General features: G+C 39.8%; 1 protein-coding gene across 2 annotated transcripts; it reads right to left on the reverse strand.

Annotated features, from left to right (window-relative positions):
* Positions 1–494: 494 nt before the first annotated feature.
* Positions 495–16,836, reverse strand: LOC117324920 (armadillo repeat-containing protein 1-like). Of its 2 annotated transcripts, none has more exons than XM_033880758.1 (9): positions 16,759–16,836; positions 15,383–15,473; positions 14,406–14,480; positions 13,040–13,131; positions 9,087–9,209; positions 8,684–8,774; positions 7,333–7,449; positions 4,302–4,376; positions 495–730 (listed from the first exon to the last, which is right to left on the reverse strand). In XM_033880758.1, the coding sequence occupies exons 2-9, from the start codon at positions 15,455–15,457 to the stop codon at positions 533–535; spliced, it is 846 nt and encodes a 281-aa protein (XP_033736649.1). In that variant the 5' UTR covers positions 15,458–15,473; positions 16,759–16,836; the 3' UTR covers positions 495–532. The 2 variants fall into 2 exon arrangements, with proteins under 2 accessions (XP_033736649.1, XP_033736650.1); XM_033880759.1 differs by lacking the exon at positions 16,759–16,836 and adding an exon at positions 15,830–15,943.
* Between the last annotated feature and the right edge of the window lie 46 nt (positions 16,837–16,882).

Raw genomic sequence — 16,882 nt, forward strand, 5'->3', positions numbered from 1 at the left:
CTTGTTAACATTGTAATCAGTGTACTACATGAGGTATGGTACAGTATACAACATTACACTGCCACACCTCGGTCTGAATGACAGGACAATTAAGGATTATCCGTACTAGGTACAAGTATACACTTCTTTAAATTATTTGACAAGTAGCTGTTCAAATGAATCACATATGTACACTTTCTTACATTACAACTTAAAGGCAAGTTATTTCATTTTTACACAACGCATCGGCAGATTGACCACAAATGTACTAATATTCCAAAATACAACAACAACATCTAGCAATGTTTGTCACAAGTACTGGAGATTAGATAAACAGGTGTAATATCATTAGTATAAGTATACTGAATAGTGGCTACGTCATCACACTGATATTGTTTTGCCTTTTTTCTCCTACAAAAGTACCGATGTAAGAATTAGTTTACTAAGATCTTAAGGCAATACATGGATTGTCCTTTCACAAAGGTACTACCAGTTACCTCTGCCACTAATAGCACTAAGAATTGGCACAAAGTTGAGAGGTCAGTTTCTGATTTCACCAGTAGAATGAATTAGTGAGGAAACTGGCAGCAGTACTGAGCCATCCAGAAGATTTTTTGTCGCCATCATTTCCCACACGAGCCATTGTCTTGCCATCCTGGGTGGGGCTGTCTACTTCATCAGGTAGGTAGTCTGGTAAGGTTGTATTCTCCTTGTCCATATCCTGATGATTTGACCCAAATGACAGCAGCATCTGTAAATAATAGTTCATCATAGTGTCAAAATGTTAATGGGTAGCCTCGACATGTACTTTATGTCAGTAGATCTCGCGCTGGCCATCAACACCCTCACACAGTAACCCATTATTCCCCCACTGCGCTGGCCATCAACACCCTCTCACAGTAACCCATTATACCCCCATCGTGCTGGCCATCAACACCCTCTCACAGTAACCCATTATACCCCCACCGCGCTGGCCATCAACACCCTCTCACAGTAACCCATTATACCCCCACCGCGCTGGCCATCAACACCCTCTCACAGTAACCCATTATACCCCCACCGCGCTGGCCATCAACACCCTCTCACAGTAACCCATTATACCCCCACCGCGCTGGCCATCAACACCCTCTCACAGTAACCCATTATACCCCCATCGCGCTGGCCATCAACACCCTCTCACAGTAACCCATTATACCCCCACCGCGCTGGCCATCAACACCCTCTCACAGTAACCCATTATGCTCCCATCGCGCTGGCCATCAACACCCTCTCACAGTAACCCATTATACCCCCACCGCGCTGGCCATCAACACCCTCTCACAGTAACCCATTATACCCCCATTGCGCTGGCCATCAACACCCTCTCACTGTAACCCATTATACCCCATCGCGCTGGCAATCAACACCCTCTCACAGTAACCCATTATACCCCCATCGCGCTGTCCATCAACACCCTCTCACAGTAACCCATTATACTCCCATCGCGCTGGCCATCAACACCCTCTCACAGTAACCCATTATACCCCCATCGCGCTGGCCATCAACACCCCTCTCACTCCCACCCCGCTGGCCATCAACACCCTCTAACAGTAACCCATTATACCCCCACCGCGCTGGCCATCAACACCCTCTCACAGTAACCCATTATACTCCCATCGCGCTGGCCATCAACACCCTCTCACAGTAACCCATTATACCCCCATCGCGCTGGCCATCAACACCCCTCTCACAGTAACCCATTATACCCCCATCGCGCTGGCCATCAACACCCTCTAACAGTAACCCATTATACCCCCACCGCGCTGGCCATCAACACCCTCTCACAGTAACCCATTATACCCCCATCGCGCTGTCCATCAACACCCTCTCACAGTAACCCATTATACTCCCATCGCGCTGGCCATCAACACCCTCTCACAGTAACCCATTATACCCCCATCGCGCTGGCCATCAACACCCCTCTCACAGTAACCCATTATACCCCCATCGCGCTGGCCATCAACACCCTCTCACAGTAACCCATTATACCCCCACCGCGCTGGCCATCAACACCCTCTGCCTCTCACAGTAACCCATTATACCCCCATCGCGCTGGCCATCAACACCCTCTCACAGTAACCCATTATACCCCCATCGCGCTGGCCATCAACACCCCTCTCACAGTAACCCATTATACCCCCATCGCGCTGGCTATCAACACCCCTCTCACAGTAACCCATTATACCCCCATCGCGCTGGCCATCAACACCCCTCTTAAATTTATCTCCAATGTCTATACATGTTTGACTCACTGTTAGAGAATCTATTTCCTTAATCTATACAAAATTCACCCTAAATTAGATCAGAATCATTAAAGCATTGATAGGAACATTTGTTAAGTTTCATGCTAGTATGAAAGAAAAACTGCATTCATGATAAGTTTGCAATTCAGTTTTTCTTTCATACCAGCATGAAACTAAAAAGATATTCCAATTGATGCTTGTGATTGATTTCTTAATTACATCTGAAAAACAAAAACTGATGAATAAATCCATCAATAATCTACAGATTATTTTTTGACAAATTACTCCACGCAAATATCCCTTCCGTGGCCTCTTATGTGACATACGTGATGTCACAGACAGCTGATTATCGCCTCTTTCCGACCCAGTAAAATTCATTCACTAGAGGTCTCGTCACTTTTGAGGCAATCTAGAGGATGACGCCAATTAATGAGTAGCCAGTGATGAAATAACTCGAGTCCCACAAGAAGAGCAGCCTATCTAATGACAAGTCTTTTGTTTACATCATGACCAGTGGTGAAATATTACATGGATGCCATACACATTTATGTGGAAGTAAGGGTACCGCCTACACATTGATGTGGAAGTAAGGGTACCGCCTACACATTGATGTGGAAGTAAGGGTACCGCCTACACATTGATGTGGAAGTAAGGGTACCGCCTACACATTGATGTGGAAGTAAGGGTACCGCCTACACATTGATGTGGAAGTAAGGGTACCGCCTACACATTTATGTGGAAGTAAGGGTACCGCCTACACATTGATGTGGAAGTAAGGGTACCGCCTACACATTGATGTGGAAGTAAGGGTACCGCCTACACATTGATGTGGAAGTAAGGGTACCGCCTACACATTTATGTGGAAGTAAGGGTACCGCCTACACATTGATGTGGAAGTAAGGGTACCGCCTACACATTTATGTGGAAGTAAGGGTACCGCCTACACATTTATGTGGAAGTAAGGGTACCGCCTACACATTTATGTGGAAGTAAGGGTACCGCCAGAGAGCATATTCCATATTTGCCAGGTATTTTGTTTTTATTCTGTAGTCTTAAAAGTCAGACTCATATCTCAAACATTTAAGCAGACAATGTTTTCTTTTTTCAAAGAGGTATGGAGAAATTTGGTTTTCCCAATCAGACAATATTGAATGGACACAACTAAAGACCAAGGGGAAACTATATATCAAGTTTGTCAAACATACTTGCAGGACTTTTTCAAGAAATAGCGATAACAAATTTCAACTCTCAAAATCCAAGATGGCTGCCTGTTGGCCATTACGTTTTCCTGTTCAGATTTAAAATTGATTGGGCCCATCGAGGGACCAAGAGGAACCTATTTGTGTAGTTTGAGAAATATTCTTGCAAAATTTCACAAGAAATGGCGATACCAACCTTCTGTCAAAATCTAAAATGCCTGCGGGCCATTTCCCCGCCATTCAGACTCAACATTGAACGGACACTGCTAGAGACCAAGAGAAATGGGGAGAATTTGGGATCAACATGAATTTACATATGATTATATGAAGCTTGAGAAATATACGCCATACACTTCCCAAGAAATAGTGATAACAAGGATAGTTTGCAGACAGAGAGACCACGGAAATAGGGCAATTTACATAGCCCACCATCATTGGTATTTTTATGAAATTAAAAAAAATCCTTAGAGTGGGGTCAAATAATATGATTAACAGACAGATGGAAATACAGATGACAGGGGAAAAACACAATACTCCTATGTTGATAGGTTTGTTATTTATTTACTTATGTTTTAATTTCAAAAGGCCAACTTTGCTTCCAGGGGTACTCTTAGTCTTCATTAATCAGTTCCGAAGGATGTTTAGTGTCAAAACAAAGCTGTAAATTTTTCAGATATTCAGGAAGAATACACTTATTGTTGACAAGTATAATATTTCCCTCAGATGAAATCATGTATGATGATAAGAATACCGTGGCTTTTGAAGGATCAATTTAATGAGATTTATAGCAGACCCAGGTTCCTAAAACCATATTAAAGTACTGGTAGTGTCCAAGACTTACCTCTTCACCATTATCATCTTTAATGACTTGCTGAGCTGTCATTGTTTGGGATTTTGCAATAGCCTGTACTAAAGTCTGAAATAGAGACAGATCATTCGTACAAGGAGTGTAATGCTGACACTGCACAAACTAGGCTGCATTAACTGAGCTTTGATGGCAAAGTCCTCTGTAATGTAATAGTGTGTGTAGTGTAACAGAATCATATTAAGTTAACACTTTTATATTTACACCTAAACAAAATATTTACTGATCAAATTATTAAAACCAAATAAAACAAGAGGCCCAATGGGCCTGTATCGCTCACCTGGCTCTAAAGCAACATTGAAGTTGATTGAGGTCATTTCTAAAGATACTATGTTGATTACCTCTTTATTCAAAAATATCATTGTAAGCTAGTTTTATTCATATTAAAAATTTTCTAGTCCTTTATTCCAGCATTCTATTGGCCTAATATCAGGTCTTGCAGGCTCTTGGCTATCGCAAAATTATTGCTTACAGATTTAAGCCGATTTGACCCATGTGACCTTGAATGAAGGTCAAGGTCATTTATTTGAACAAACTTTGTAGCCCTTCACCCCAGCATGCTACAGGCCCAATATCAAGTCCCTGGGACTCTTGGTTATTGAGAAGAAGTCGTTTGAAGATTATAGCCTATTTGACCCATGTGACCTTGAATGAAGGCCAAGGTCATTTATTTGAACAAACTTTGTAGCCCTTCACCCCAGCATGCTACATGCCCAATATCAAGTCCCTGGGCCTTTTGGTTATTGAGAAGAAGTTGTTTGAATGAAAAAGTTGACGCCGGACGGCCGGACGGATGGCCGGACGACGGACGCCGCACCACGGCATAAGCTCACTTGCCCTTCAGGCAGGTGAGCTAAAAATCACATGTAAGAGTAAAAATAGGGTCAATAATCAAGTCACTAAAGACCAGTTGTGGAAAATGGTCACAATATTCAATACAAGAAGCCAGTAACATAGGATGACTTTCCCCTATAGTTTCGTGTGAGTATGAGAAGCTAGTTAGATGAGATGACCTTTGGTTTCCTGTCTGATCCTGAGGATGACCTACCTCTGGTTTGATTTCCTGTTCTGTCCTGAGGATGATCTACCTCTGGTTTGGTTTCCTGTTTGGTCCTGAGGATGACCTACCTCTGATTTGATTTCCTGTTTGGTCCTGAGGATGACCTACCTCTGGTTTTGTTTCCTGTTTGGTCCTGAGGATGACCTACCTCTGGTTTGATTTCCGGTTTGGTCCTGAGGACGACCTACCTCTGGTTTGATTTCCTGTTTGGTCCTGAGGATGACATACCTCTGGTTTTGTTTCCTGTTTGGTCCTGAGGACGACCTACCTCTGGTTTTGTTTCCTGTTTGGTCCTGAGGACTACCTACCTCTGGTTTTGTTTCCTGTTTGGTCCTGAGGACGACCTACCTCTGGTTTGATTTCCTGTTTGGTCCTGAGGACGACCTACCTCTGGTTTGGTTTCCTGTTTTGTCCCGAGGATGACCTACCTCTGGTTTGGTTTCCTGTTTGGTCCTGAGGATGACCTACCTCTGGTTTGGTTTCCTGTTTGGTCCTGAGGATGACCTACCTCTGGTTTGGTTTCCTGTTTTGTCCCGAGGATGACCTACCTCTGGTTTGGTTTCCTGTTTGGTCCTGAGGATGACCTACCTCTGGTTTGGTTTCCTGTTTGGTCCTGAGGATGACCTACCTCTGGTTTGATTTCCTGTTTGGTCCTGAGGATGACCTACCTCTGGTTTGGTTTCCTGTTTTGTCCCGAGGATGACCTACCTCTGGTTTGATTTCCTGTTTGGTCCTGAGGACGACCTACCTCTGGTTTTGTTTCCTGTTTGGTCCTGAGGATGACCTACCTCTGGTTTGATTTCCTGTTTGGTCCTGAGGATGACCTACCTCTGGTTTGGTTTCCTGTTTTGTCCCGAGGATGACCTACCTCTGGTTTGATTTCCTGTTTGGTCCTGAGGACGACCTACCTCTGGTTTTATTTCTTGTTTGGTCCTGAGGATGACCTACCTCTGGTTTGATTTCCTGTTTGGTCCTGAGGATGACCTACCTCTGGTTTGATTTCCGGTTTGGTCCTGAGGACGACCTACCTCTGGTTTTGTTTCCTGTTCTGTCCTGAGGATGACCTACCTCTGGTTTGGTTTCCTGTTTTGTCCCGAGGACGACCTACCTCTGGTTTGGTTTCCTGTTCTGTCCTGAGGATGACCTACCTCTGGTTTGGTTTCCTGTTTGGTCCTGAGGATGACCTACCTCTGGTTTGATTTCCTGTTTGGTCCTGAGGATGACCTACCTCTGGTTTGGTTTCCTGTTTTGTCCCGAGGATGACCTACCTCTGGTTTGATTTCCTGTTTGGTCCTGAGGACGACCTACCTCTGGTTTTATTTCTTGTTTGGTCCTGAGGATGACCTACCTCTGGTTTGATTTCCTGTTTCGTCCTGAGGATGACCTACCTCTGGTTTGATTTCCGGTTTGGTCCTGAGGACGACCTACCTCTGGTTTTGTTTCCTGTTTGGTCCTGAGGATGACCTACCTCTGGTTTGGTTTCCTGTTTTGTCCCGAGGACGACCTACCTCTGGTTTGGTTTCCTGTTCTGTCCTGAGGATGACCTACCTCTGGTTTGGTTTCCTGTTTGGTCCTGAGGATGACCTACCTCTGGTTTGATTTCCTGTTTGGTCCTTAGGATGACCTACCTCTGGTTTTGTTTCCTGTTTTGTCCCGAGGATGACCTACCTCTGGTTTGATTTCCTGTCTGGTCCTGAGGATGACCTACCTCTGGTTTGATTTCCTTTTTCGTCCTGAGGATGACCTACCTCTGGTTTGGTTTCCTGTTTGGTCCTGAGGATGACCTACCTCTGGTTTGGTTATAGTTTTGTCCTGAGGATGACCTACCTCTGGTTTGGTTTCCTGTTTGGTCCTGAAGATGACCTACCTCTGGTTTTGTTTCCTGTTTGGTCCCGAGGATGACCTACCTCTAGTTTAGTTTCCTGTTTTGTCCTGAGGATGACCTACCTCTGGTTTAGTTTCCTGTTTCGTCCTGAGGATGCACCTCTTCTTGTTGAGATCAAATGTAATGCTGACAACTCCTTTGACTTGTAGGAGCAGACGCATCACTAGTTCCCGATCAGCCTTCAAATCAGTTACAATTTTTATGTAGTCTTCAGTATCAACATTTATTTTTATAGGTAGATTTTGGCATATTTATAAGAATTATCATTGTTTAATCCAAAATCGGTTTTGAAATAATAATACTCAATGATTATTTCATATTTAGCAGTTACCGATGCAAAATTATAAATGTTACAATGTAATGAAACAGTATTAGCTTAAGTTTTAACAATGCATTTTTTTATTTTTAATACAGGAGTATGACATGCACTTAACAATTGAGCCATTAGGTTGACTCAAGTTTGGCCTTAACGAAACACTTGATTTTTGATGTCTCCCGACATCTCTGTATATAGTGTATTTTATTTTTGATGTTTCCCGACATCTCTGTATATAGTGTATTTTATTTTTGATGTTTCCCGACATCTCTGTATATAGTGTATTTTATTTTTGATGTCTCTCGACATCTCTGTATATAGTGTATTTTATTTTTGATGTTTCCCGACATCTCTGTATATAGTGTATTTTATTTTTGATGTCTCTCGACATCTCTGTATATAGTGTATTTTATTTTTGATGTCTCCGGACATCTCTGTATATAGTGTATTTTATTTTTGATGTCTCCCGACATCTCTGTATATAGTGTATTTTATTTTTGATGTCTCCCGACATCTCTGTATATGGTGTATTTTATTTTTGATGTCTCCCGACATCTCTGTATATGGTGTATTTTATTTTTGATGTCTCCCGACATCTCTGTATATAGTGTATTTTATTTTTGATGTCTCCCGACATCCGACATCTCTGTATATAGTGTATTTTATTTTTGATGTCTCCCGACATCTCTGTATATAGTGTATTTTATTTTTGATGTCTCCCGACATCTCTGTATATAGTGTATTTTATTTTTGATGTCTCCGGACATCTCTGTATATAGTGTATTTTATTTTTGATGTCTCCCGACATCTCTGTATATATATAGTGTATTTTATTTTTGATGTCTCCCGACATCTCTGTATATAGTGTATTTTATTTTTAATGTCTCCCAACATCTCTGTATATAGCGTATTTTATTTTTGAAGTCTCCCGACATCTCTGTATATAGTATATTTTATGTTTGATGTCTCCCGACATCTCTGTATATAGTGTATTTTATTTTTGATGTCTCCCGACATCTCTGTATATAGTGTATTTTATTTTTGATGTCTCCCGACATCTCTGTATATCGAGTATGATAATTCACGGTTTGTCTCACCTTGTCAATGAGCCCTCTGATCTGCAGGATGATGTGTTTTGACTTCCCATTTAACACACTTCGGTTGTTCTTAGAAGTGCTACTTTTCTTACTGGAAAACAAAAGTGTTTGACGATCAGTTGGATAAAAACATCATCATTGCTTATATCAGTAATCTTTTATTATCACTGGTTATCTTCATTAGTCATTAGTGAGTTGTCAATACATCCTTTTTGCATTGCTTTATTTTCATCAGTCATATGTCACTGCCGACACTCTGTCATATACGACACATTGACATGGTCCCATTGTGTGTCTGTAAAGTCAGGTTTCACTGTGGTTTATCATCCTGTTGTAAGATCATAAACTAACCCCCTGTTTGAGGCAGAGTTGATGTATTTTTGGTTATGTTGTATATACTTACCTCGACTGTCCAGACATGGATGATTTGTTCAAGGTATCCTTCAGTGGTGTTTGTAGGTCAACTTGAGTCAATGTTACATACAGCTTTTCTGTCAAGCTTGTTGCTTTTCTGTCATAAGATGATCTAAAAAGCAGTGAATATTATTATTAACTTTTGGAAAATGAACTGAACCAATCCTATATTGTGACCACTCCACTGGTTCACAAGTACAGGAAAATTTGACATTATAAGTAAGATTAAACCCTTAATCTAAAAATACTGGTCATGAAGACAATGTGTACCAATAACAGGGCCAATCAGAGATGATTTTATGATATTACAGCCAATCAGAGATGACTTTATGATACTACAGCCACTCAGGGATGACTTTATGATACTACAGCCACTCAGGGATGACTTTATGATACTATGGCCACTCAGGGATGACTTTATGATACTACAGCCACTCAGAGATGACTTTATGATAATATCATAAATATGGCCACTCAGGGATGACTTTATGATATTACAGCCACTCAGGGATGACTTTATGATAATATCATAAATATGGCCACTCAGGGATGACTTTATGATATTACGGCCACTCAGGGATGACTAAATAATACTAAAGCCACTTAGGGATGACTTTATGATACTACGGCCACTCAGGGATGACTTTATGATACTACAGCCACTCAAGGATGACTTAATAATACTACAGCCACTCAGGGATGACTTTATGATACTACGGCCAATCAGAGATGACTTTATAATACTATGGCCAATCAGAGATGACTTAATAATACTACAGCCACTCAGGGATGACTTTATGATACTATGGCCACTCAGGGATGACTTTATGATATTACGGCTACTCAGGGATGACTAAATAATACTACGGCCACTCAGGGATGACTTTATGATATTACAGCCACTCAGGGATAACTTTACGATACTATGGCCACTCAGGGATGACTTTATGATACTACAGCCACTCAGGGATGACTTAATAATACTATGGCCACTCAGGGATGACTCTATGATACTACGGGCAATCAGAGATGACTTTATGATACTAAAGCCACTTAGGGATGACTTTATGATACTACGGCCACTCAGGGATGACTAAATAATACTACGGCCACTCAGGGATGACTTTATGATATTACAGCCACTCAGGGATAACTTTACGATACTATGGCCACTCAGGGATGACTCTATGATACTACAGCCACTCAGGGATGACTTAATAATACTATGGCCACTCAGGGATGACTCTATGATACTACGGGCAATCAGAGATGACTTTATGATACTACAGCCACTCAGGAATGACTTTATGATACTACAGCCACTCAGGGATGACTTTATGATACTACAGCCACTCAGGAATGACTTTATGATACTACAGCCACTCAGAGATGACTTTATGATATTACAGCCACTCAAGGATGACTTTATGATACTACGGTCAATCAGAGATGACTTTATGATATTACAGCCACTCAAGGATGACTTTATGATACTACGGTCAATCAGGAATGACTTTATGATACTACAGCCACTCAGAGATGACTTTATGATATTACAGCCACTCAAGGATGACTTTATGATATTACGGTCAATCAGAGATGACTTTATGATACTACAGCCACTCAGGGATGACTTTATGATACTATGGCCACTCAGAGATAACTTTATGATATTACAGCCACTCAGGGATGACTTTATGATACTACGGTCAATCAGAGATGACTTTATGATACTACAGCCACTCAGGGATGACTTTATGATACTACGGTCAATCAAAGATGACTTTATGATATTACAGCCACTGAGGGATGACTTTATGATAATATGGCCACTCAGGGATGACTTTATGATAATATGGCCAATCAGGGATGACTTTATGATACTACGGCCAGTCAGGGATGACTTTATGATACTACGGTCAATCAGAGATGACTTTATGATATTACAGCCACTCACATAGGTGTCAACCATCCCGGATTACGCGGGAAGTGCCCGGAAAATCATTAAAATTTCCCCTAAATCCCGATTTGGTACAGTTCCCGAATCGGGGTTAAATTTCTCCCGGATTTGAACAGTCATCCCTCATAAAACCCCGGAAATTTCAGACACTTCGACCCTAAACTGATAATGTAAACAAAACACCCCCTCCCCCACCACCTGTGTAGCTGCCCTGGCCTGGGGCTTGGTGAGAGGGGAGTCGGTCACCGGTCACCATGTCCATGCATGTGTGCCTGCCGACTGGCATACATTATAACCCATGTGGCTTCATTTGACACGGTCAGTTAATTTTGTGATTACAACTAGGATACATCACTTCAAGAACAAACACTGGTAATATCTGTCAACAAGATTTACTCACATGAAAGCCAATAATGCCTTTCTTAATCGTAGCTGTCAGTACCAGCGTTTGTACTGCCGCCATCTTTAATTGGACAATACTAATATAAAGTCGTAAACTGCCACAAAAATCCGGATTTCAATTTGGGTCAGAAAAAAAACAACAACACTTTTTAAGAAGTTTGTTTCATGTCACAATAGAACTAGTAGTAAAACAAAAATTAATAAATCACTGTGTAATTATTATTTGAGAAAGGAAGGGAGATAATTTGATAAATACATTTAGATGTATTTCAGAACAAAATAAAAAAAAAAATCAGGAGATAAGTAGTTACATTTGTATACTGGTTGCAAATTTCAAGTGACTACATCATTATTAATTCACTAAATACAGTTCCTTGCTATGAAATTTCTAAAAACATTTTTTAAAAGAATTAATCTTTTTTTTTTAAATTTTTTTTTTATTATTATTATTCCTTACAATTAACCATATGCATTGTAGTCAAACTTTAATATCAAATGTAGCCCAAGGTAATTTACACCTGCACAAGCTCATGAGGAACATCACGTAAATGCAACAAAAATGTCGCGATTTTTTTCACGCACTTTCTCCCTCATTTTGGATGTGGAATGAGGGAGATCTCCCTCATTGGAGGTTTCAGAGGTTGACATGTTTGCACTCAGGGATGACTTTATGATATTACAGCCACTCAGGGATGACTTTATGATAATATGGCCACTCAGGGATGCCTTTATGATAATATGGCCAATCAGGGATGACTTTATGATACTACGGCCAGTCAGGGATGACTTTATGATACTACGGCCAGTCAGGGATGACTTTATGATACTACGGCCAATCAGGGGTGACTTTATGATACTACAGCCAATCAGGGGTGACTTTATGATACTACAGCCACTCAGGGATGACTTTATGATAATATGGCCACTCAGGGATGACTCTATGATACTACAGCCACTCAGGGATGACTCTATGATACTACGGCCACTCAGGGATGACTCTATGATACTACAGCCACTCAGGGATGACTTTATGATACTACGGTCAATCAGGGGTGACTTTATGATACTACAGCCACTCAGGGATGACTTTATGATACTACGGCCAATCAGGGATGACTTTATGATACTACGGCCAATCAGGGATGACTTTATGATACTACAGCCACTCAGGGATGACTCTATGATACTACGGCCACTCAGGGATGACTCTATGATACTACAGCCACTCAGGGATGACTTTATGATACTACAGCCACTCAGCTTGAAGTGATACTTTCCCCTGGTTCTCTAATTACCGTCTGTGGTGAAAAATAAAGTGAAATGCAATCCTATATACATAATAATAAAGTGAAATGCAATCCTATATACATAATTATAAAGTGAAATGCAATCCTATATACATAATTATAAAGTGAAATGCAATCCTATATACATAATTATAAAGTGAAATGCAATCCTATATACATAATAGTAAGTGAAATGCTGATATATATTTACTGGAATCTGATGCTCTTTAATTTGAAAATAGTCTCTGCTATAATGTGTTAATGATAAATACTAAATCTGACTAAGTCTGGTACCTCCTCATGATTGTCTCCAGCTGGTCAGTCATTCCAATAAAATCTCTTAATGTTGCTCTGTGGTCTGCTCTATCCGCCAACAAAAGCAGTGTCTGAAACAGAAATTATCAGTTCGTATAAAAAATCACTATTGAACTACCAAGATTTACCATCCTGAACAAAAACAAAGTAGAAAGTGTAATGGAACCACATTTTAAATAAGAGGCCCAATGGGCCTGTATCGAGCACCTGGCTCTAAAGCAACTTTGAAGTTGATCTAGGTAATTTCTGCAGTATATGTTGCTGATTACCACTTTATTCAAATTTCAGAGTAGGCTAGGTTTATTCATGTCAATAAATTTCTCATCGTTCATTCCAGCATACTATTGGCCTGATATCAGGTCTCGGAGTCTCTTGGCTATCAAGAAATAGTTGTTTACAGATTTTAGCCTATTTCACTCATGCGACCTTGAATGATGGTCAAGGTTATTCATTTGTCCAAATTGGTAGCCCTTCATTACAGTATGCTACAGGCCAAATATAAAGTCCCTGGGACTCTTTGTTATTGACAAGAAGTTGTTTGCAGATTTTAGCCTATTTGACCCATGTGACCTTAAATGTACATCAAGGTCATTCATTTGAACAACCTTGGTAGCCCTTCACCCAAGCATGCTACAGGTCTAATATAACAGGTCTAATATAAAGTCCCTGTGTCTCTTGATTATTGAGAAGTTGTTTTAATATTTTAGCCTATTTGACCCATGTGACCTTGAATTATGTCTATGGATATTACACCACTAAGACAGATGTACAGGCCTATGGATATTACACCACTAAGACAGATGTACAGGCCTATGGATATTACACTAGTGACTACTAAGACAAATGTACAGGCCTATGGATATTACACCACTAAGACAGATGTACTGGCCTATGGATATTACACTACTAAGACAGATGTACAGGCCTATGGATATTACACCACTAAGACAGATGTACAGGCCTATGGATATTACAAAGCTAAGACAGATATACAGGAGTATGGATATTACACCACTAAGACAGATATACAGGCCTATGGATATTACACCACTAAGACAGATGTACAGGCGTATGGATATTACACCACTAAGACAGATTACAGGCCTATGGATATTACACTACTAAGACAGATGTACAGGCCTATGGATAGTATTACACTACTAAGACAAATGTACAGGCCTATAGATATTACACCACTAAGACAGATGTACAGGCCTATGGATATTACACCACTGGTAAGGTGACAGGTCTAGCCATAAAGTATATAGTAGACACTGATATACCATGACAAGTAATTCAACATTTAAACAGAAAGCCACATCTACAATCTGTACATAGTACATACCTCAAGGGCAACCGTAACCACTTTGACATCTGGATTAGACAACACCATGACAAGACCTCCAATACAAGTCACATCCTGTATACAAACATAACTTATTATCAAATTCTTTGGGCAGAAAAAAAAAGTTCATATGTTATGTTCAAAAGGTGACATCAGCTGATTGGCCAACACATCTACAAATTAATTATCTCTTATGATTGATTTAACAATGTAAGTTTCAGTTAATCCAAAAGTAAAACATACAATCATAAATAAATTGTATTCTACTGACAATTACGATGTATTGTTGCATACCATATTTGTTTGATTCATTCAAATAAGACAAATTTCAAATAGGCAATCAAATGAGGAATTTCTGCTTCTGTTATGACATGTGAACTGGTGTGTTTCAGAAACATGTAATATATCTGGACAGAAAGCTCAGGCTTGTGATCCACCCAAAATCATCTTTTGAGCTATCTTTACAAATTTTAACAAATTATTTAAAACCAAGCAACCCATAAAGCCTCTCTATGTCTTTGTTTAAAAATTTGAAACGTTATCAAGTTTAACTTCTTAATTTCCTATGGGTTTATCTTCATTTAATTTCCTTCAAACCTGCTCAGTTTTGTTAAAAATTCAAAAGTAAAGGGTGCAATAAACACCAAAACACATAATGTGAACCAGCCCTGCATATGCCAAGTTCTGTGTGTATTATCACCTTGGATGATACACAGAAAAGCTTGGGTTTCTTTATCAAATACAGAGAAATTCATTTGCCAATTCAAGATGGCTTCCCATGCTTAACCTATCTTTAATGTTTGTCTCATGTTGACTCTATAAGTCGTAGATGATGTTGTGATTTCTCACATTAAATCACCATAAGGGTACATATACTTTTGCAATTTTTCATAATTTAGATGTTATGAAAACATAGAGAGTCTTTAATGCATTCAAGTTTATACTGTCTCCCCAATTATGCCCTAGGTCAATGAAACCTTGAGAAGGAAACTTCTTTTCTTTGGATCTGAGGCCATCCCCTTGAGAGCTGTAATAGTTTCCAATGATGTCATTTTTACTCTTCTCTATCTGAAACATACAGAAGTTGTACATTTGTCTGCAATTTTGAATTCTAAGTCATCATGTATAATGGAACAATTCACCTATTGGTTATTGAGAAAATGCTTAAACATTTTAGCCTATTTGACCCCTGTGATCTTGAATGTCAGTCAAGGTCATTCATTTGAACAAAAATGGTAGCCCTTTACCCTAGCATGTTACAGGCCTAATATCAAGTCCATGGGCATCTTGGTTATTGAGAAGAAGTTGTTTGAAGATTTTAGCCTATTTGACAGTTGACTGAGCCTATTTGCTTGTGACCTTGAAAATAGGTCAATGTCTTCCATTTGAACAAACTTGGTAGGGCTTTATAGCATGCTACAGACCCAATATCAGTACCATGGCCTTCTGCATGGTTATTGAGAAGAATTAATTTGAAGGAAAACTTTATGCATGACAACGGACAAAGCATGATGACTTTAGGTCATCCTGACCCTTTGGGTCATGAGGACCTTAAAAAAGAAAAAAAAAGAATGATTCATGTAACTGAAAGATGGAATGGCTAATTAGAGACATTAGTGGGCATGGTTCCGTTAACTTCATTGGTAAAGGTGTTTATTTCGGCAAGCTCTGTAATTGGATGCACCATTCTCCAGCATTTTTATAGTCAGTGTGTTGCTTTATTACCTGGATGACTATATAAAGTTCAAGATGTTCAATATGTCAGAGATCTATATATTAACTTTAGATATAACTCTCTGAATATGAGTTGTAGTGGAACTAGAAGGGGTTTGTTGCTGTATGATGAATACCTTTGTTGGTGTATTCTATATAGGTGGTTCTAGAGGCCCTGTTCACGTATATTATATTGTCGTGCGCTATGTCCCTGCCATTATATTAAATTTAAATTAAAAATAAAAGGCCTATATCAGTATATGTAGTCAGACTCAGAGGCTAAGAATAGCTCAGTACTCAGATAAAGTAATAGTTATGCTGTTACAAACACGCCATGTGACTTTAATAAAAAAAACTTCTATCATCGTGTATCTTGTATTGTATCGTACAACTAGCTAGTTGGCCACAGGGGCATGTCTAGTACGTCTTATATCAATATATATATATATTTCTGGCTATTTTTTAATATGAGACTAGACATGCCCCTGTGAACTGGCTAAGATATCAACGTGCCCGTTATGTGTGTTTTCTGCAAGACAGTGGATCAGATTTTCGATTAGCTCTTTAATAACGCCTCCATCATATCAGTGTTATACATCTAATTTGCTTATATAGCAAATGCATTCAATCATGGCTTTACCTGTCTACTTTCCTCAAATGTTTTTGTTGTACGCTGTAAGGTGACCGGAAATTAGATTGAATTTACCACCAATCGTCTGATAATTTGATTGGTTGATAATTTGTAATATGACGTTCGATTGGAC

This window comes from Pecten maximus, chromosome 4 (assembly GCF_902652985.1).
Source record: "Pecten maximus chromosome 4, xPecMax1.1, whole genome shotgun sequence".
Classification (NCBI taxonomy): Eukaryota; Metazoa; Mollusca; class Bivalvia; order Pectinida; family Pectinidae; genus Pecten; species Pecten maximus.

Excerpts from the sequence above, each read along its gene's own strand:
- LOC117324920 (XM_033880758.1), bottom strand. The coding sequence starts at position 15,457 with ATGACATCATTGGAAACTATTACAGCTCTCAAGGGGATGGCCTCAGAT. Across the intron at positions 7,450-8,683 it reads TCAGAGGGCTCATTGACAAG|GCTGATCGGGAACTAGTGAT; the intron begins GTGAGACAAACC and ends ACTGATTTGAAG. Across the intron at positions 731-4,301 it reads AAGATGATAATGGTGAAGAG|ATGCTGCTGTCATTTGGGTC; the intron begins GTAAGTCTTGGA and ends TATTATTTACAG.